Source organism: Mustelus asterias, chromosome 14 (assembly GCF_964213995.1).
Source record: "Mustelus asterias chromosome 14, sMusAst1.hap1.1, whole genome shotgun sequence".
Taxonomy (NCBI): Eukaryota; Metazoa; Chordata; class Chondrichthyes; order Carcharhiniformes; family Triakidae; genus Mustelus; species Mustelus asterias.
In genome coordinates, this window is record NC_135814.1 from 39062944 (window position 1) to 39083963 (window position 21020).

A 21020-nucleotide genomic window follows, 5' to 3' on the forward strand; every position below is an offset into this window, starting at 1 on the left:
GGGGAAGTCACTTGAAATCCAGGTGGTGAAGTAGGTAACCAGAAGCCAACATTATGTAAGTCTACCTCCACCCTGGCCAACACCCAGTGTCACAGCGCTTTATATGCACTCACAATATTTGCGGGATAGGTGGATTGGCACTCCAGAGATGTGCAGGTTTGGTGGATTGGCCATACTAAATTGCCCCTTACTGTCAGGGGGACTAGCTAGGGTAAATGCGTGGGGTTATGGGGATAGGGCCTGGGTCCGATTGTTGTCGGCGCAGACTTGATGGGCTGAATGGCCTCCTTTTGCAATGTAGGATTCTATGATTCTATATTTCATTCATCAATACCATCCACTTGCACATCCTTAACAACAATTGGCATATCATTAATACAGAGGTTTTGTCAGGGCCAGATAAGCAGGCCCTGGTGAGCAGGATAGGAGGTTGAGATGTCAGGTCAGGTAGTGGAGGGGGAGGGGGGTGGTGTTGGGGGGAACACTGGTGTAAATGCCATTGGGGGACCTCCAGTAGGCACGGAAACCCGAAAAGGAGTCCCTCTAACCTTGCCTGGCAACCAGTCTGCCAGATTTCACCTGGTGAGCAAGATGCTCTGCATTGCCAAACCACACCCCACCCCACCCCCCCAACCCCTGCCCCCGTCCATCTGTCATGGGTAAAATCTCATGATGTGCTACTAATTTGCCACTTAATGGCCTCAATTGGCCCAAGAGTGAGATGGCTATTTGAAGCTTCTTCCGCCACTGGTGAGCTTGCACTGGGGATGGGGGGGGGACAGGTAGGCACTGTAAATGGTGCTGTTGTCATGGTACCCAATTTTACAGCCCGCTGACTTTCCATCCTGCCTTTAGAGGACTGTAGAGTTCCAGCCACCGTGTGGGAAATATAAGTCATCACTCTGTAGTACAACTCAATTAACTTCTGCCATAATTGTCATGCTCTAAGGCCCAGCATTTTAAAAGTTACTTAACAATTCTATGGTGGCAAAAAATGGCGTTGCATGAAATGTTTTGCTTTTAGTTGATCAATTTTATTACATGAGCCTGTGCAGTTTTAAAATATTCCAAACAATCCCAAAGCCAACCTGTTAAGAAATAGGTTGAAGTTTCACTGCAGTCGTTACAAACTGTGATGTGAGCCAGCTTCCTATAGGACGTCTAACACTATTAGGTATCAGTGCAATTTGGAACTAAATCGAGTTCGGAGATTACAATTCTGCTGTTGGAATAAAGGAACCAATTTTTGAAATGCATGCACCTCCCTTTCCTGCAATGATCTGAGATGTGGAGTATCAAATATAAAAGAACTCTTAGCAGACCTGCAGACTATTTGCCCCTCTACTAAAGTGTGGCCTGGTAAATCAAGCGATAAGCATAAGGCAAAAGCTGAAAGAAAATGTAAGTACTGTGTAACAAAGAACAATGGCACTGAAATAAATATTTTTGCTTTCTTTCATGCAGTCCACATAGGAAAAAATACACATAGAGGTATTTGTAACTTGGTTTACTAATAAACATATGTTAATATATTTAATTTGTTTGCTGATTATGAATAAAACTGTAGAGATGAACTTTTATTTAAAAATGTACAGTGACTTCTATTGGAAATACATGTTAAACTAATATCAAGTTAAGTTTCTCACAGGGCCATCTTAGTTCAATTAGTAGCACTTTGATCTCAGGGATTGAGCACATAATCTAGACTGATACTTCAGTCCAGTACTGAGGGAGTGCTGCATTGTTGGAAATGCTTTCTTTTTGAGTCAGAGTCGTACAGTGCAGAAAAGGCCCTTCGGCCCATCGAGTTTGCACCAAAAATAACTATCACTAAAGTCGTGCTAATCCCATTTTCTAGCAAATCCCATTTTTCAGCCCTTGTCCCATATCCTTGAATGTTGTGATATTTCAAGTGCTCATCCAAATACTTTTTGAAGATTGTAAGGTCTCTGGCCTCCACTACCTTCCCAAGCAGTTCATTCCAGATTCTCACCACCCTCTGAGTGAATTTTTTTTTCTCAAATCCCCACTAAATCTCCTGCCCCCTTACCCTAAAACTATGCCCCCTCATGATTGACCATTAATCAAGGGGACCAGCTGCTTCCTATTCACTCTGTCCCGGTGGATATATCAGATCCCGGAATGTTTTTAAGAATAGCAGGGACTTCTTGGCATACCCTGGTCAATGCCACCAAAAACATTGTCATTGATCCTGTGATGTGATTGCTGTTTGTCCAGAGAAGGGGGAGGAGGGAATCGAGCCCCAAATTTCAATTGTGATTCTTAACCATTCAGATTCCAAGCCAGTAAATATCAACCTGTTTTCTCAAATGCAAAACTGAAAGAATGTTATTAAACCAAAAAACAAATCATTGTATTTTATTTTACATGCAGCCTATTTGGAAGCGTTTATATTTTTGGAAGGTAACTCAACAAGATTTTTCTCTTGTACAAGGGAGAACTGTGCCAGCGTCATTTAAAAAGCATGTTTTCTATAATATGGTTTACTTTTGGTACCTCTGCTCTTTCCCTAGCTTTTCACACCTGTCCACCTACTGCTTTCACTTGTGGAAATGGCCGGTGCACACCATATAGGTATCGCTGTGACCATTACAATGACTGTGGAGATAACAGTGATGAGGCTGGCTGCTTGTTCCCGACTTGTGATCCCAACTCAGAATTCTCCTGTAATAATGGAAGATGCATTAGCAATAGTTATGTCTGCAACGGGGTGAGCGATTGCCACGATAATGGAACTTCAGATGAGAGGAACTGCCGTAAGTACAGTGAATTCGTTCAGCTTTTCTAGAAAGAAACAAGGTGCTCAGATAGTCATTGATGCAGCAGAGGGCATTAAAATGTTCACACCTTATTTATTTGACTCTCTCAAAAGGATGCTGCGTCCCAGAAGTAAGGATTAATTGTTAAAAAGAGTGATTTGTTCACACATTGCAGGAAGTTTTAAAATTTCGAATCAAAGTTGGAACCCCCATGTCCAACTCATATCAGATGGAAAACTATCCACTTTAGCTGCATCTGTTGAAAAGGCTCTGACTTCTGATGGATTCTGCACAACTCCATCAGTGCGGGAATCCTCACAGACAGCAGCAAAGACAATCTGCACAGAAACAATGCTCCCTTTTGACTGTACGAGCTATCGAATTTGAGTAAGTGTTTAAAGGTCCCCAGTCATCTGAGTGTGTGAGTAACTGAATGGGTGAGAGTGCCGGTGTGTAAGTGGGTAGGGGGCAGGTGGGTAGCAGTTCGGTAGGGTGGCAGGTGGGTGAGGGGTGTAGGGAGTATAGTTGGGTCGGGGAGGGTTTGTCAGGTTGAGGGCTAGTCGGGTCTGGTTGAGAGGAGTCAGGTGGTCGGGCTAGTCAGATTAGTTGGGTGGACGGGAGCTAGATGTCCGGTGGTTGTCGGGAGTGGGGTTAGTCAAAATGGGTCAGTGGGAGTAGGGGGATCAGTGGGGAAATCTTGTGGTGGGGGCTTGAGAGATCAGGTTTGGGGGAAGTTGGGACCAGGGGCAGGAGGGATTCAGGGCCAGTCAGGGGGAGTTGGGCTGTCAAGAGGGCTGTGGGGTCAGACGTGTTATCCAATGTGTCAAAGAGATGCCATAGGTGTCAGTTGGATAGTTACTCAGGATATTTCAGTCTGTCATTTCTTGGGTAATTATCCAGATAAGTACAGGCAGTCCCCGGGTTACGAACGCCCGACTTACGAACGCCCGTACTTACGTACCGACCTCCATAAAGCCTATTATTTTAAAAAATCGAGTTACATACAATGGTTCAAACTAACGAACGGGCGGACTACATTGCGTGACGCTCAAAACACTGCGCGTTTTCCAAGTTTTGTATCATTTCCATTTATTATTATTACTGTATTATTATATTTAAGATGTTTGAGGTAAAATATATACTAAGACAAACATTTGACTAATTGACGCTAGATGTGAACCGTACGTAACTGTTCCGACTTACACACAAATTCGACTTACAGACAGGCTTAAAAACGGAACTCGTTCGTAACCCAAGGACTGCCTGTACATCAGAACTGTTTGAAGTCGCTGACTCGAACTCAGATTTGAACACTTTTTCGGAGGATCTCGGGAGCAAGGAAACTGCCCAACAGAATTCAAACTTCCCAGGCAATTCCTTGGGGTCATTGTATTGGACCTTCCAACAATCCAGCGAATCATAGAATCCCTACTGTACAGAAGGAGGCCATTCGGTCCATCGAGTCTGCACCGACCACAATCCCACCCAGACCGATTCCTGTAATCTCACACATTCACCCTGCTAATCCCCCTGACACCAGGATCAATTTAGATTGGCCAATCAAACTAACCTGCACATTTTTGGACTGTGGGAGGAAACCGGAGCACCCGGAGGAAACCCACACAGACACAGGGAGAATGTACAAACTCCACACAGACAGTGACCCGAGGCCGGAATTGAACCCGGGCCCCTGGCGCCTGTGAGGCAGCAGTACTAATCACTGTGCTGCCGTGCCACCCCACAGAGACTGGAGGATTTGGGCCTGTGTGTTACTGACTGAGTGCATCAGTGAATGTTTGAGTTAATGGGTGAGTGGGTAGGTGTGTGAGGTAAGTGAGTAGAGTGGTAGCTGGGTAGGGCATAGCTGGGTGAGGTGGGTGGAGTGGGTGAGTAGGTAGATCAGGTGCGAGTTGTGTCCAAGTGATTGTCAGTTTGAGGGCTAATCAAGTTGGGTTGGAAGGAGTCAGAGAGTCAGGAGGGAGTCAGATGGTGGGAAATAGTCGGGCTAGTGGGGGTGGAGAGTGAAGTGGCTGCAGCTAGCCAGATCCAGTTAGTTGAGAGTCAGGGTTGCTTGAATGGTGGAGGCTGTCAGGGTGGGGTTGGGGAGTTGAGGTGGAATCTGATGGTCAGGGTTACTCAGGTCAGGTTGGGTGGTGTCAGGGACAAGGGGGTTTTGGGGGATAGAGGGGTAGTCAGGAGTCAAGATGGGAGAGTCGTGTAACAGATGGAGGGCAGAAGTGATTCTTTCTGCTCCTGCCTGTAAATGGCGCAGATGATGCAGTTATAGACTAAGGGTGGGATTTTCCAGCTGCACTCGCCACAAGACCGGAAAATCCCACCCAAGGTCAACGGACCTTTGCATACTCCTGTCCTCGACGCTACAAATCCCATGGCGGACGGGATGGGAAAATTCTGCCCCATGTCTTTGATAGACCATGAAATAGCCAACCACCATGCAGACTGTTGTACCTTTGCCTGACACTTGGTGAATCTTCTGGAGGACTTGCAGGCGAGAGATCGTGATGCCAATCACTCATCACAGACCAAGAGGTCATCTATGATGCTAATGCGGTGACGATTCCTCAGAGCGGGGTGACTGGCAAAAGATTGTGACCAGACATTCGGGCAGTGTGTATGAATCCATCCATTCGAGCAGTGTGTGTGAATCCATCCATTCGGGCAGTGTGTGTGAATCCATCCATTCGGGCAGTGTGTGTGAATCCATCCATTCGGGCAGTGTGTGTGAATCCATCCATTCGGGCAGTGTGTGTGAATCCATCCATTCGGGCAGTGTGTGTGAATCCATCCATTCGGGCAGTGTGTGTGAATCCATCCATTCGGCCAGTGTGTGTGAATCCATCCATTCGGGCAGTGTGTGTGAATCCATCCATTCGGGCAGTGTGTGTGAATCCATCCATTCGGACAGTGTGTGTGAATCCATCCATTCGGGCAGTGTGTGTGAATCCATCCATTCGGGCAGTGTGTATGAATCCATCCATTCGGACAGTGTGTGTGAATCCATCCATTCGGACAGTGTGTGTGAATCCATCCATTCGAGCAGTGTGTGTGAATCCATCCATTTGGGCAGTGTGTGTGAATCCATCCATTCGGGCAGTGTGTGTGAATCCATCCATTCGGGCAGTGTGTGTGAATCCGTCCATTCGGGCAGTGTGTGTGAATCCATCCATTTGGGCAGTGTGGGTGAATCCATCCATTCGGGCAGTGTGTGTGAATCCATCCATTCTGGCAGTGTATATGAATCCATCCATTCGGGCAGTGTGGGTGAATCCATCCATTCTGGCAGTGTATGTGAATCCATCCATTCTGGCAGTGTGTGTGAATCCATCCATTCTGGCAGTGTATATGAATCCATCCATTCTGGCAGTGTATATGAATCCATCCATTCTGGCAGTGTATATGAATCCATCCATTCGGGCAGTGTGTATGAATCCATCCATTCGGGCAGTGTGTGTGAATCCATCCATTCTGGCAGTGTGTGTGAATCCATCCATTCGGGCAGTGTGTGTGAATCCATCCATTCTGGCAGTACGTATGAATCTACACGCATGCTTCATCTTGTTTTTGAGCCTCTCAACTCTTCAATCTCTGCTATGTCGCTGGCAACTATTGAGTGGTTAGGTCTGTGAAGGCCTCAACATCGTCAATGTAAGTTTTATCTTTTTGTACTTGGTAGTTGAGGGGTACCCATGACAGAGTGTTGGCTGTGGTCTCATATTTACCCTGCACATACTGCATTGTAGAGTCATATAACAGGAGCGTCAACTTGAATCTCTGGATTCTTTGTGATTTCCTTGGTGCTCAACTAATTTACCAGCAGTTTGTGATAATTTTTAACCTTGCCCTTTCGGCTCCAGATGTAATCAGACAAATCTTCGCATGCCCTGGTCACTGCGAGGGCTTCTTTTCCTATAATAGTGTTGTGCTGTTTTGTCTCAGTTGAGGACCTTGATGTATAATAGACAGGTTTTATCATCTCATTACTCTGGATCTGGAATAACACTCATCCTCGTCTCGTTGCCGCTACAGTAGTTGGATGTTCGGGATTGTCGTGAGCTAGGATCTCCCAAGATGTCAGCATTGTTTCTATTTGTTCAAATGATTGCTGTTGCACTTAGTACAGCACTCGGCCTGGTCCTGTTGCAAAAGTTGTCTTTGAGTTACATTAACTTAAGCTAAGTGAGGTCGGAATTTTTCCAGTTGGTTCACCATCCCCATAAACCTTTCTGGTTTGTTGTTATTCCTGAGCAGCAGGAATTCTTTCTTCTTGTCGTCTGTAAGTCTGTTGTGATTCCTGCTGTCTGCATACTAGAGAATCATAGAATCCCTACACTGCAGAACGAGGCCATTTGGTCCATCGCGTCTACACTGACAACAATCCCACCCAGGCCTGGGGGAAGAAACCGGAGCACCCAGAAGAAACCCACACAAACACGGGGACAATGTGCAAACTCCACACAGACAGTGACCCGAGGCTGGAATTGAACTCAGGTCCCTGGTGCTGTGAGGCAACAGTGCTAACCACTGTCCTACAATGCCACCCATATGGCATAGGAATTTAATTTTGGGTTTGGAAAACTTACACTTCTTATTGAGTGTTAAGCCAGCATCTTTAGTGTTCTTAATACTTCTCTTTTGTCACATATTCTTCCTTTGTTGAGCCATGGATTAAAATGCACCCATGTAACATATGATGTCTGCAATGCCATCTATTATGTTGGTCAATGTCCTTTGGAAAATTTCCGATGTGGATGTGATGCCAAATGACAGACTGTTGAAATAGTGAAGTTTTAAAGTTTATTTATTAGTCACAAGTAAGGCTTACATTAACACTGCGATGAAGTTACTGTGAAATTCCCCTAGTTGCCACAGTCCAGCACCTGTTCGGGTGAATGCACCTAACCAGCATGTCTTTCAGAATGTGGGAGGAAACCGGAGCACCTGAAGGAAATCCACGCAGACTCGGGGAGAACGTGCAAACTCCACACAGACAGTGACCCAAGCCGGGAATTGAACCCGGGTCCCTGGCGCTGTGAAGCAGCAGTGCTAACCACTGTGCTACCGTGCCACCCCAGTGATGGTCAAAGCTTGTTCTACAGGTGGTTAGGAGATTTGACTCCTGATCCAATCGTAACTGCCGCAATCAATTTTTGGTGTCGAACTTGGTAAAGATTGTACTCTTTGTGAGTCTGGATAGGTTCTTCTCTACCAAAGAAATCTTCCACCTCTTCAATTCAATTGATGTTTTAACTAAAACAAAGCTGCCCATGATCCTCTTGTCAAACCAACAATTCAGAATGAGTTTTCAGATGCTGTTTTCTCAGTGGAACACTCTTAATTGTCCATGATTTGCAATTAATTTTCTATTTGCTTTGTACTTTAATGCCAACCCTTTATATTTATATCTGATTTGATGTAACACAACGTTTATTAGGTTAATCCATACATCTCTGTATATAATCCTGTTTGTACAAAAAGAGGCTTACATTACACCCAATTTTCCAATCCATAACAGAAATGGAGTCTTGCAAATTTTACCCTCTGCTGCTCTGAGTGGAATGGTGGCACAGTGGTTAGCACTGCTGCCTCACAGCGCCAGAGACCAGGGTCCGATTCCCAGCTTGGGTCACTGCGTGTGCGGAATCTGCATGTTGTCTGTGTCGGTTTCTTCTGCGTGTTCTGGTTTCAACCCAGAGTCTGAAAAACGTGCTGATTAGGTGCATTGGCCATGCTAAATTCTCCCTCAGTGTACCCAAACAGGCGCCACAGGAGTGGCGACTGGGGGATTTTCGCAGGAACTTCATTGCAGTGTTAATGTAAGCCTACTTGTGACACTAATAAATAAACTTTATGTTGAGGTTTTGCGAAGTCACCGTTTCCATTTTGAAAGTTTAGTTGCTATTTCGGATAAATTCACAGGGTAAACCACAGACAAAATTGCTCAGTTTTGGCACAGATTTGTCAGATGCAGCAACACTGCTCGTGGTTTACAACATCATGCATATCATCTTTTTCTAAAAAACATTGTTTCGCTAAACTACCTTTTTCCCAACACTTGCCTGTAGCTGATCGGACCTGCCAGCCTGGCTATGCAAAATGTCAAACAACCAACATCTGTATTCCTCGCACTTACCTTTGTGATGGAGATAATGATTGTGGTGATATGAGTGACGAGAGTGCCACCCACTGTGGTATGTATTCTCTATATCCTACAGATAACATCGTGATACATGGAATAATTTCTGCTCGGATTGTTGACTCATATCCTATGTATGAACCTTTAATACACTAACATGTTTGTTAACTTGCATAAAAGCTATATTCATTAAAATCGTAAACTGAATATGACATCTAATTATTACCATGCTGAAGCGCGATTAGTAGTGGTTTGATAATGCATTTTTTTTTCAAATGCTGTTGATTTTCAAATACACCAGAAGGACCTTATGTCTACTTAGCTCTTCAGCATTATCAATTTAATTTTATTTTCAATGCACAAATTGCAATAGGATAAGGAACATAATACAGGACTTAATGAGTCTTTAATGAGTCTAGAATAGTGTGCACTGCTTAAAGCTCAAATGTTAGCACAGTACAAGCAGTGTGCAAATGGTTTCTGCTTCAATTCAATCTAATCCTTACCCCCAAGTTTCAAGGGATTACTAGATGTTTCAATGAAGCCGAGTTTGTTTCCTCCAACGTGCAAGGCATCATCATACAGCCATAGCGTAAAAGGACAGAGAACGTATCATGCTAAACAAAGGGCACTGCATTGACAAATCTTACACAATCGGGCGCATATTGGGATTGAAGAGAAAATCATGAAGCATTTTGATAAAATAAATAGATTTTTAAAAATCCACAGTATGGTGTGTCATAAAGAGGGCAAGGTTCAGACCATCAAAAGAGCAAATGGTAAATTTGGAAAGGTATTTTTATGCCAATGATTTTAAGACATGAAATATCCAACTAGAACTTGTGGCAGAATCCATGATAGTTTATAGAATGCAATTGGAAAATGTTTTGGGGGAAAATTGGGTATGGAGCAAGCGATTGAAATTAAACAAACAATTTTTCAGAGAGCACACACTGATACAAATAGGCACAAATGCTTCCTGCTGTTTAGTAAAATACTATGATGATGCCAATCTGCATTCTTGGAAATGCTGTCTCCTATTCAGCTATCATTACAAATAACTGCTCCCAGTGAAAGGATAGTAAGTTGAAAAAAAAACCTTTAATCATTCCTGCTCTGTAACACATTTTTACACAACTGAGACTACTTGTTGCAGACTCAATGGACCGAATGGCCTCCTTCTGCACTGTAGGGATCCTATTGTTCTACGATACTGCATTTTCAATTGGCAAATAAATAGGTTTCACCCAATGGCTGTCTTCCTATTTCTCGTTATCAGTTGCCAATATGCCAGTCAGATTTTCCACATCTTCTTTCGCCAGCAACATGGCAATTTTTGGAACCTCTCATCTCTTACGATTTCTTCACTAATAAAATAAGGAATAATTAAGTAAAATTCTCTCCCTCATCACATGTGACTGCCACTTATGGTGATTTTGGTTTGCTGGTGTAAATTTGAACTTTTTGATTTAATTTTAGCCACTGGAACATGTGCGGAGAATGAGTTCCGCTGTTCATCTGGGCGCTGTATTCCAGAACACTGGTACTGCGATAGTGGAATGGATTGTGCTGATGGCTCTGATGAACCATCTACTTGTGGTAAGCATGATGCATAATTAAATACTCTGACTAACTGACACTACTTGACTTTACACCTCATTTTTTTTGCTTACTAACTTTCATAAGGAATGTCCACAAAGAACAGTTGAATGTATAGCTAGGCTTTTTCAACAAATACCCCCATTGGTGAGGAGAGGAATTCAACAACTTTTTCCTCAATGAACTGACTTAGAAAATGTACAATTGAACTTTAATGTTCAATTTATTGTAACTCCAAAGACTTGCTGGAACTTTCTGGCCATTCATGCTGGCAAAGTCTTCTAGTCCGAATGACGGTAGACTCCTGCCGTAGGTTTCACAGCAGCAAGGGATGCATTCAACAGGAAACCCTGTTGACAATGATAGGCATGATGTGGAGATGCCGGCGTTGGGCTGGGGTGAACACAGTAAGAGTTTTAACAACACCAGGTTAAAGTCCAACAGGTTTATTTGGTAGCAAATACCATTAGCTTTCGGCGCGCTGCTCCTTCGTCAGATGGAGTGGAAATGTGATTTGTGGAAATGTGACATTTCCACTCCATCTGACGAAGGAGCAGCGCTCCGAAAGCTAATGGTATTTGCTATCAAATAAACCTGTTGGACTTTAACCTGGTGTTGTTAAAACTCTTACTGACAATGATAGGACCAGGAGATCCCCATGCCAGCCAATGATGGGCTGCCTCCTACCGCCGTGAAACACGTGGCAGATTGCGCGGTAAATCCTGCCCTATGTACTTTTACATTTTCATGCCTTACCTGCTATATTATCTTCCTAGTTCTCACAGAACGCACTTGTTCAAGTCAACAATTCAAGTGTGATACTGGCAGATGTATCCCCTCAGCCTGGATCTGTGATGGCGACAATGATTGCGGGGACATGAGTGATGAAGATCAAAGACATAACTGTGGTAGGTGTCAATCTACTTTCAAGTTCGCATCCCCCTGCCAAGCTTGTTTAAATCCTCCCCAGAAGTACTCTCAAAACCCCCTGAGAGTATATTTGTTCCCAACTCCCCCAAAAGACCTCTCAATGACCCAGAAATTTGAAGCTCTCTCTCTTGCACTATCTTCCATGTCACAAATTTATTGGCTCGATCTTCCTATTTCTGTATTCACCAGCACAAGGCACCTGGAGTAACCAGGACATAACTCTCCTTGAGATCTTGTTTTGTCAATCTATCTCGTAGCTCCCTAAGCTCTGCCCTTCGGCCTCATCCTTCTTTTGTCCTATGTCATCGATACAAATATGGACGACGACCTCTGCCTGTTCATCCTCCCATCTCAATATTTTGCAGTTTCTCAGTGACTTCTTTGACCCTGAAATCAGGGGGACAACATATCGTCCTGGATTCACACCTGTGAATGCAGAAAAAGTTGTCCAATTCCCTGTTCATGGCGCAATTACAGAGAATGTCCACGCGCACTCACGTGATGATGCTATTACTGGGATGCTGTTGCTATGTTTATTTGCGCTGTGAAAACTGGTGGCATTTGAGTGACACCGTATTCAAATCTCAATCCTAATGGGGCAGCAATCTATCAGTTACTACTTGCTGCAAAAGGCACCAGCTAGTAGCAGAAGAATAATATAAAACAACTTATTAACTTGATGCAGAGTTTCAGTTTTAGTTACTTGTGAAGCCTCACTGACTAATAATTAGATCATGTCTCATTCATTTTACATGCGTCAAGCAGGTATCCAAGAACCCAATTTACAGGCCGTCTGCACGGTATTTTCTCCTGTGAGTGAGCCATATTATTTAAGTCCCTCCACAGACCTGCAGGTATTCTGCCCTTTTCATATGCAAGTGGGTGAACTTACACCTATTTCAGACCCCTTTTCAAAATTTAATTGCAGCTTAGTGTTTTTACTGAAAGTTCAGTTTCAACATTTTTGACTTGCCTTTGTTGTGAAGCCAGGAGGGACAGAAGTGCTGTTCCCAGCTCCACCTAAAACCAGCAGGACACCGCCAGCCATCACTCATCCCTTTTCCCGATTGGCTTCGCCTTTCCCCAAAACTTTTCTACAAACACCAGTGGTTAACATTGCTGCCTCACAGCGCCAGGGACCCAGGTTTGATTCCTGGCGTGGGTCACTGTCTGTGCGGAGTCTGCACATTCTGCTCGTGTCCGTGTGGGTTTTCTCCGGGTGCTCATGTTTCCTCCCACAGTCCAAAAGACGTGCTGCTTAGCTGCATTGACAATGCTAAATTCTCCCTCAGTGTACCCGAACAGGCGCCAGAGTGTGGCGACTAGGGAATTTCACAGTGACTTCATTGCAGTTTTAATTTAAGCCTACTTGTGACTAATAAATAAACTTTAACTAGCTGCTCACTGGAACTGATGAGCTGACTGGTGAGATTCCACGCAAATAAGCCTGGGGGAGCCTGCTTCCAGCCTCATTAAATACATTGCAGGACATGCCACAGTCTAGCACAAACTAATCCATTTCCACAGCTCAGTTAAAAGCAAATTACTGCAGATGCTGGAATCTGAAACAAAAACAGAAAATTCTGGAAATTCTCAGCAGATCTGACGGCATCTGTGAAGAGAGCTCTGATGAAGAGTCATCCAGACTTGGAATGTCAGCTCTGTTCTCTCCCCACTGATGCTGTCAGACCCGCTGAGAGTTTCCAGCAGTTTTTTGTTTTTGCTCCACAGTCAGTGTTGTGTACCTGAAACTCCTGCAGTACAATGTTAGGCTTGCTGATGAATTAATGTCTTATTTTCCTCAATGTGTTTGCTTTCAGCAAACCACAGCTGCACAGCATTGGAATTTACATGTGTAAACAGCCGGCCTCCACTGAGAAGGTGCATCCCTAGGACGTGGATTTGTGATGGAGATTCTGACTGTTCTGATGCTTTAGATGAACACCAGAATTGCACTCGGAGATCCTGCACGACGACAGAATTCACATGTGACAATGGTCTCTGTGTTCGGAGTTCATACAGGTTTGTTGCTAACAAAGATATACTGTTCATTTTTTTCTGAGGAGGATTTGGGGAATCACAGTATTGCAAAATGTAATGGATAGAAGAAATAGTTGCAATAATATAAATCCCTCCAATTGATAAATTAACTTTTTTTAACAAAGTTTATTAATTGTGGCACAAAGCTTATTTAAGACTATAAAGTCATTGGCTTTTTACTTTTGTTGTATTTGTCTTTATCAGATTGCTTGATTACCCATTGGTAGATCACAGGTAAAGCCTGCCATAAAAGAAACTTCATAGATTTTGTTGGAGTGATTTATGGTAATATGAACTTCCTAATCCCACTTCCTCAAGTGTTTCTACAGTTAAAGTAACTTTGTGTGCCAAAAGAGGGGATTAGTGCCAAGATTAGGGGGATAAGATTAAGCCCTGTATTTCCTTTCTTTGGCCTTTTGTTTTGAATTTGTAATTGTTCTACACTTCCACTGTGACATTTCGATTTCTCAGAAATAGTGTGGACGCAAAAGATATTCAGTGTTTCCGGAAAGCTCATAAAAGATTGTTGCCCCAGTAAATGCATTGACAAAGTACTGAACTCCCAACCAAGAAGGCCAAAACTTTAGATGCTAGACTGAACTGCTCTTGGCACTAGCCTGCAACCTGTAGACTTCTTTTCTAAATGTCAGCCAGGTTTCACAAGCATGTATATGTGCCAGATACTTGTATTTCAGGACTGAATGAAATGTTGCAGAATCACTGTCCCTTCCATTTGCCAGTTCTTGATAAAGCTCATTATTTAGCTATGAAGTAATGGGGTGCAATTATTGAATACAGCCTTTTCCTTTAGATATATTCATGCAAAAATGTACAATGATGTAAAAACATCTGCAAAGTGTGGCATAGTGGCACAGTAGTTAGCACTGCTGCCTCACAGCGCCAAAGACCAGGGTTCAATTCTTGGCTTGAATCACTCTCTGTGTAGAGTCTGCACATCCTCCCCATATCTGCATGGGCTTCCTCCGGGTGCTCCGGTTTCTTCCCACAGTCCGAAAGACGTGCTGGTTAGGTGCATTGGACATGCTAAATTCTCCCTCAGTGTACCCGAACAGGCACCCTGGTGTGGCGACTAGGGGATTTTCACAGTAACTTCATTGCAATGTTAATATAAGCCGACCTGTGACATATAAAAATAAACTTTAGTGGCCTGGATTTTGCAGCCAATGGCACTGGTCACCTCAAAAGAAGCTGCCAACAAAGTTTTAGTAGGCTTTCTCTTTTCGAATGTCAATTTGAATTTGGTACCTTCTGGAAGGTACCTGTGGCAACCTGAAATAGGGCAGACAACAGGGATGCTGATCTATCAATCAGATTGAAGAATTTTCAGAGCTGGCAAGGCCAAAAATAAAATGAAGGAAATATAAATTGTATCCAAATCATTGTACAGAAAGCGAAATAGATATTGGGATTATGCACATGGGGTTATGAGGGAAAGTTAAGTACCAAATCACAAACTTGAATAAAAAACAATTTCTACTTTTAAAAAACATGATTTTTCTTTGAAGAAATGAGATTCCACGCTTGTAAAATTACAATTCTAGATCCAAACGGGCTGTTATTTAATAATTATGACTTGACAACGCCATTTATAAAGGTCAAATGCTTCTGATTGACTAAGGCTTTCACTGTTCTGTCAATCTTCAGAATGTGAATAGTTGGTAATTAATCTAAGAGTATACACTAAGAGTGATTTCAATGCTGAGTCTATCCGCAAAAACTGCAACAGTACACCCTGTGGTGGAGCAGGTATTTCTGACAGTAATCATTAAATTTCTGCATTTAATTCCTCATGAATGGGTGCTAGAAGATGCTGTCAGTTTTAGACAGTGTTAACCATAGGCTCTGAAAGCCTCATTATTATTACTGCCACAAATTCCAGCTAATGTGGAAAAATTAATGAAGCAATTTTTGATATGAGTTTGAAACACTATATTAATACTTTACACAAGAGGTACATGCTACAAATCAATTAAACTTTGGCACAATTCAGGCTTTTCTGGTTGTTATTTCTCTTTAATTCATATATAGAGAGGAACGATTGAATTGATACATCGCCAATGCCACTTTTCACTTTGAATTACCGCAATTAGTTGGAGTTAGGGGAAGTCGTTAAAGATGATTTGTGCCCAAAGCTTATTGGCAGTGACATTATTGATGATTGATCACTTCCTCAAGAAAATGGATCGATTTGTACCCATCTCTGGAGTTTTTTGTTGGCTAAGCTCTCATTTCTATGTTTGTTTTGATAGCTATATATCTAGAGATTCTTCAGTGGTTTAGTTTTGGGATATTTTTAATTTCCTGATGATCTAATGCAAATAATATCAGCTCCAGTCTTACTTAATCACACTTTGGATCAACATTATTTCTGCTTTGGATATTTTGAACCTGAAGAAGAATCCTCTATGTACCTTAGTAAGTGCCCAATGGTTTGTGTAAGCAATATACCTAAATCGGGAGCACACATTCTGTAGTGTTATATCAATTAAGAGTATATATCGGAATGAGAAATAGCCATTTCTCCAAACAAAGCCTGTTCGATTAAGCAGACGCAGCATGGATTCATGAGGGGAAAGTTGTGCTTGACGAACTTGTTGGATTTTTATGAAGATGTGACTAGTGCGGTTGACGGAGGGGAACCGGTGGATGCGGTGTTTTTGGATTTCCAAAAGGCATTTGATAAGGTGCCTCACAAAAGGTTGCGAAGAAGATTGGGTCACACGGAGTTGGGGGTAGGGTGTTAGCGTGGATTGAGGATTGGCTATCTGACAGGAAGCAGAGAATCGGAATAAATGGGTGCTTTTCTGGTTGGCAGATGGTAACTAGTGGCGTGCCGCAGGGATCGGTACTGGAGCCTCAACTATTTACCATTTATATAGACGATCTGGAGGAGGGGACTAAATGTAGGATAACAAAGTTTGCAGATGACATAAAGATAAGTGGAAAAGTGAATCGTGTGGAGGGCGTAGAAGGTCTGCAGAGAGATTTGGACAGGCTGAGTGAGTGGGCAAGGATCTGGCAGAGGAAATAATAGCAAATTGGATTATTATCTAAATGGAAAAAAATTACAACATGCTACTGTGCAAAGGGACCTGGGGGTCCTTGTGCATGAGACGCAAAAACCCAGTCTGCAGGTGCAACAGGTGATCAAGAAGGCAAATGGGATGTTAGCCTATATCGCAAGGAGGATAGAATATAAAAGCAGAGATGTCTTGCTGCATCTGTACAGGGCATTGGTGAGGCCGCAGCTGGAATACTGTGTGCAGTATTGGTGCCCTTATTTGCGGAAGGATATATTGGCCTTGGAGGGAGTGCAGAGAAGGTTCACCAGGTTGACACCAGAGATGAGGGGTGTTGATTATGAGGAGAGACTGAGCAGATTGGGTTTGGGTTTGTACTCGTTGGAATTTAGAAGGCTGGGGGGGGATCTTATAAAGACCTATAAGATAATGAAGGGGCTGGATAGGGTAGAGGTGGAGAGATTCTTTCCACTTAGAAAGGAAGCTAGAACTAGAGAACTAGAACTAGTAACACTATATTCTACAGTCTCTCCTTTCCTTGTGCCCTGTATACTCTATGAATGGTATGTTTTGTCCGTATAGTGCACAAGAAACAATACTTTTCACTGTATACCAATTTATGTGACAATAATAAATCGAATCAAATCAGATTGCTTTTCGAACTTATAAATTCTGTTCATTTCAATAGCTTTCTATGGTATATAATTATTCTTCTGCTTTATTGAAATACTCTTTCTGAATTTCCTTCTTAGCCTCCTCATTTTAAAAATGCTCCCTGATACTTGAACTGATCACTATGCCAAATAATTTGGCTGGACCAACTTTTATCATTCCTTTACACAATATTAAAATCTTCAGTTAGATCAGAATAACATTTTCCTTTTCACCACAGAAAAAGCCCAACTCCCTTAGTCTTCCTTTGTAACTTCAATTCCTGATGCCTCATATCGTCCAGGTTGCTTGACTCTTTACCTTTTCAAAGCTAATAAGGTCTCCTTCAGATGATTGGGTGACCAGAACTAAGCAAAGCATTCCAGGTTGAATCTGACATGCACATTGCTCAAGAACAAATCATCTCACTTTCCTTCGCTAATGAAGTGGAGTGCTTTGCATATTTTATGTGCTGTCATGTTAAAGCTAAGATTCAAAGGAGAGCGAAGTATGACAGCACTCATTAATTATGCACTTGCTGGCTCTGACCATAAATAATTCAGCAGCGTCATTACAGCTGACATTTTCAATATTCAATGTCTAATTTTGACCACAGGTGCGACCGACGCAATGACTGTGGCGATGGGACTGATGAACGACAATGTAGATACCAACCTTGCGCCCAGCACCAATTTACGTGTCAGAATGGCCGCTGCATTTCACAGCTATGGGTCTGTGATGGTGATAATGACTGTGGAGATAGATCGGATGAGATGGAACATTTGTGTGTCACCTCTGAGCCAACATGCCCTCCACATCATTTCAAATGTGACAATGGAGGTTGTATTGAAAGTGGCAAGGTGTGCAATGAAGTGGATGATTGCTCTGATAACAGTGACGAGAAAACATGCGGTATGTCTTCTGTTTTAAGACCGTTTTTAAAATTTGTGAACCTGCTGCTTGTCAACATAAAGAATGAATCTGGATAAGAGGTGAAAGGGTTGTAGGGAATCAACTGCATCACCCAATGTATTCTTGCAGCAGTATATTAAGAAAAAAACAGCTTTCACATTTTTGTCACAACTATAACAAGAAGAATGAGTCAATTCAAAGTACTGGTGATTCTTTTGTGGTTAATTTACATCATTGTCATCTGTACCTTGAGTTGAGGCTGGCATCTACATAGTGCCATGAGTTAGAACCTTAGAAAAGTTACAGCACAGAAAAAGGTCATTCAACTCAGCTTGTCTGCTCTGGCTGAAAAAAACTAGCCGCCCGTTCTCATCTCATCTTCCAGCACCCAGTCCATAGCTTTGCAGGTCATGGCATTTCAGATACAGATGCAGGTAATTTGAACAGAGTTGAGAGTTTCTATCTCAATTACCAATCCAGGCAGCAAACTCCAGAGGCCTACCACCCTCTGGGTGAAAAGTGTTTTCCCGATATCCCCTCTAATTTTTCTCCCAATGACCTTAAATCAGTGCCCACTAGTAATCTGTCTCTCCACTAGTGGAAGCAAACTTCTCCGTCTACTCTATCTAGGTCCATCATAATTTTGTACACCTCAGTCAGGTCACCTCTCAGCCTCTTACTCAGTTAATAATAGGGCATTGGGGAAAGTTATATAACAAAGAGATCTAGGGGTACATGTTCATAGCTCCTTGAAAGTGGAGTCACAGGTGGACAGAGTGGTGAAGAAGGCATTCGGTATGCTTGGTTTCATCGGTCAAAACATTGAACACAGGAGTTGGGACGTCTTATTGAAGTTGTACAAGACATTGGTAAAGCCATACTGTGTACAGTTCTGGTCACCCTATTATAGAAAGGATATTAATAAACAAGAAAGAGTGCAGAAAAGATTTACTAGGATGCTACCAGGACTTGATGGTTTGAGTTATAAGGAGAGGCTGGATAGACTGGGACTTTTTTCTCTGGAGTATAGGAGGCTAAGGGGTGATCTTATAGAGATCCATAAATTAATGAGGGGCATAGATCAGCTAGATAGTCAATATCTTTTCCCAAAGGTAGGGGAGTCTAAAACTAGAGGGCGTAGGTTTAAGGTGAGAGGGGAGAGATACAAAAGGGTCCAGAGGGGCAATTTTTTCACACAGAGGGTGGTGAGTATCTGGAATAAGCTGCCAGAGGTGGTAGTAGAGGCAGGTATAATTTTGTCTTTTAAAAAGCATTTAGATAGTTACATGGGTAAAATGGATATAGAGAGATATGTGCGAAACGCGGGCAATTTGGACTAGTTTAGGGGTTAAAAAAAGGGGCAGCATGGACAAGTAGGGCCGAATGGCCTGTTTCTATGCTGTAAACCTCTATGACTCCATGACTCGCCTGTTCTGAGGGAAATAACCCTGGCCTATCCAATCTTTCCTCATTGCTGTAACTTTCAAACCCTGGCAACATTCTTTTAACTTTTTCTGTATTCTCTCCGGAGAATTATGTCCTTCCTGTAATGTGGTGACTAGAACTGTACACAAGATTCCAGCTGTGACCTAACCAGCATTTTATAGAGTTCCAGCACTTTTTGTTCTTTACCTCGACCAATAAAATAAAACATTCTATATGCCTTCTTTGCTATCTTATCCACCTGTCCTGCCACCTTCAGGGACCTATGGACACACAACCTAAGGTTACACTTCCTCCATACCTCTTAATATCCCCATTTGAGTATCCCCTTGCTTTGTTTGTTCTCCCAAAACACATTGCCTCTCACTTTTCTAGATTGAATTCCATTTGTTACATTTCCACCCAGCCAACCAAACCACTGACATTCTGAAGTCCACAGCTATCCTTTTCGCTATCAAATATGCAGCTGATTTTTGTGTCATCTGCAAATTTCTCAATCATTCTTCGCAAATTTAAGTGAAATCCTTAATATATACCATGAAGAGCTTGGAACCGAACACAGCCCTGTAGAGCGTCATTGGAAACTGCTTTCCATTCGCTAAATCATTTGTCGATCATTACTCTTTGTCACTGAGCCAATTTTGGATCCAACTCCCCACAATCCCCAGTATACCATGGGCTTTTACTTTTCTGAACAGTCTGCCATGTGGGACCTTGTCAAATGCCTTACTGCCATGGGTCTTCATGTGAATGAACAGGCTGATTCTTGACCCATGGATCTTTGGGCACATGGGGCCGGACATCCCAGGAGATAGTGGAAACCAGAGGACAGGATTTGTTTGCTTTTCTTCTCTGTTACCTCTCTGCTTCATCATTAAGGTGCTTGGACTCATGATGGACCAGTAGTCACCATTTAGAACAATTGGTAGCAAACACCTCCAGTCATTAATATCAAGGCCGCCACATGTCAAGGAGAGCTTCAGAGTGTCTTTAAAGCATTTTCTTTGTCCTCTCCTGGAACACTCCCCATTTGAAAGTTGAAAAACAGGACCTAGTGGGGAAAAGTTTGGCCATTTGGACGCAGTGTCCAGTCCATCAAAATTGATTTAACAGGAGTTTTGTCTGAATGCTTATAAAGCTGGCTTCAAGAAGAACCCTAGCATTTGTTTGGTGGTACTCACATTGAATCCAGAGGATGCGGTGAAGGCATTGCTGATGGAATTTCTTTAGCACTCTTATGTGTCATTGATACACAGTCCAGGTCTCACTGCAGTATGGAGTGTGGTGACAATAGTTACACTGTACACTAGGGCCCAGATTTTCACCACAACAGAGAGGCTCTCTGTCGTGGCAAAATCAAAAGTCCCTGAACACGGAATTTTCTATTTGCATGGGGGCAAGACTGGAGATGGGTTGGGGTTTGTGCACATGTGTTTTATGGAGGCAATTGACCATTTAAACCATCATTGA

The 21020-nt window shown here is 42.8% G+C and overlaps 1 protein-coding gene across 1 annotated transcript in view; it reads left to right on the forward strand.

The window, feature by feature from the left end:
* lrp2a (low density lipoprotein receptor-related protein 2a) overlaps positions 1-21020 on the forward strand; it is a 297083-nt gene that overhangs the window by 190670 nt on the left and 85393 nt on the right. Inside the window, exons 41-46 of the mRNA XM_078228217.1 lie at positions 2535-2777; positions 8864-8989; positions 10414-10533; positions 11310-11441; positions 13284-13485; positions 17812-18107. Coding sequence (XP_078084343.1) covers positions 2535-2777; positions 8864-8989; positions 10414-10533; positions 11310-11441; positions 13284-13485; positions 17812-18107 — 1119 coding nt within the window. The remainder of the gene's footprint in view (positions 1-2534; positions 2778-8863; positions 8990-10413; positions 10534-11309; positions 11442-13283; positions 13486-17811; positions 18108-21020) is intronic.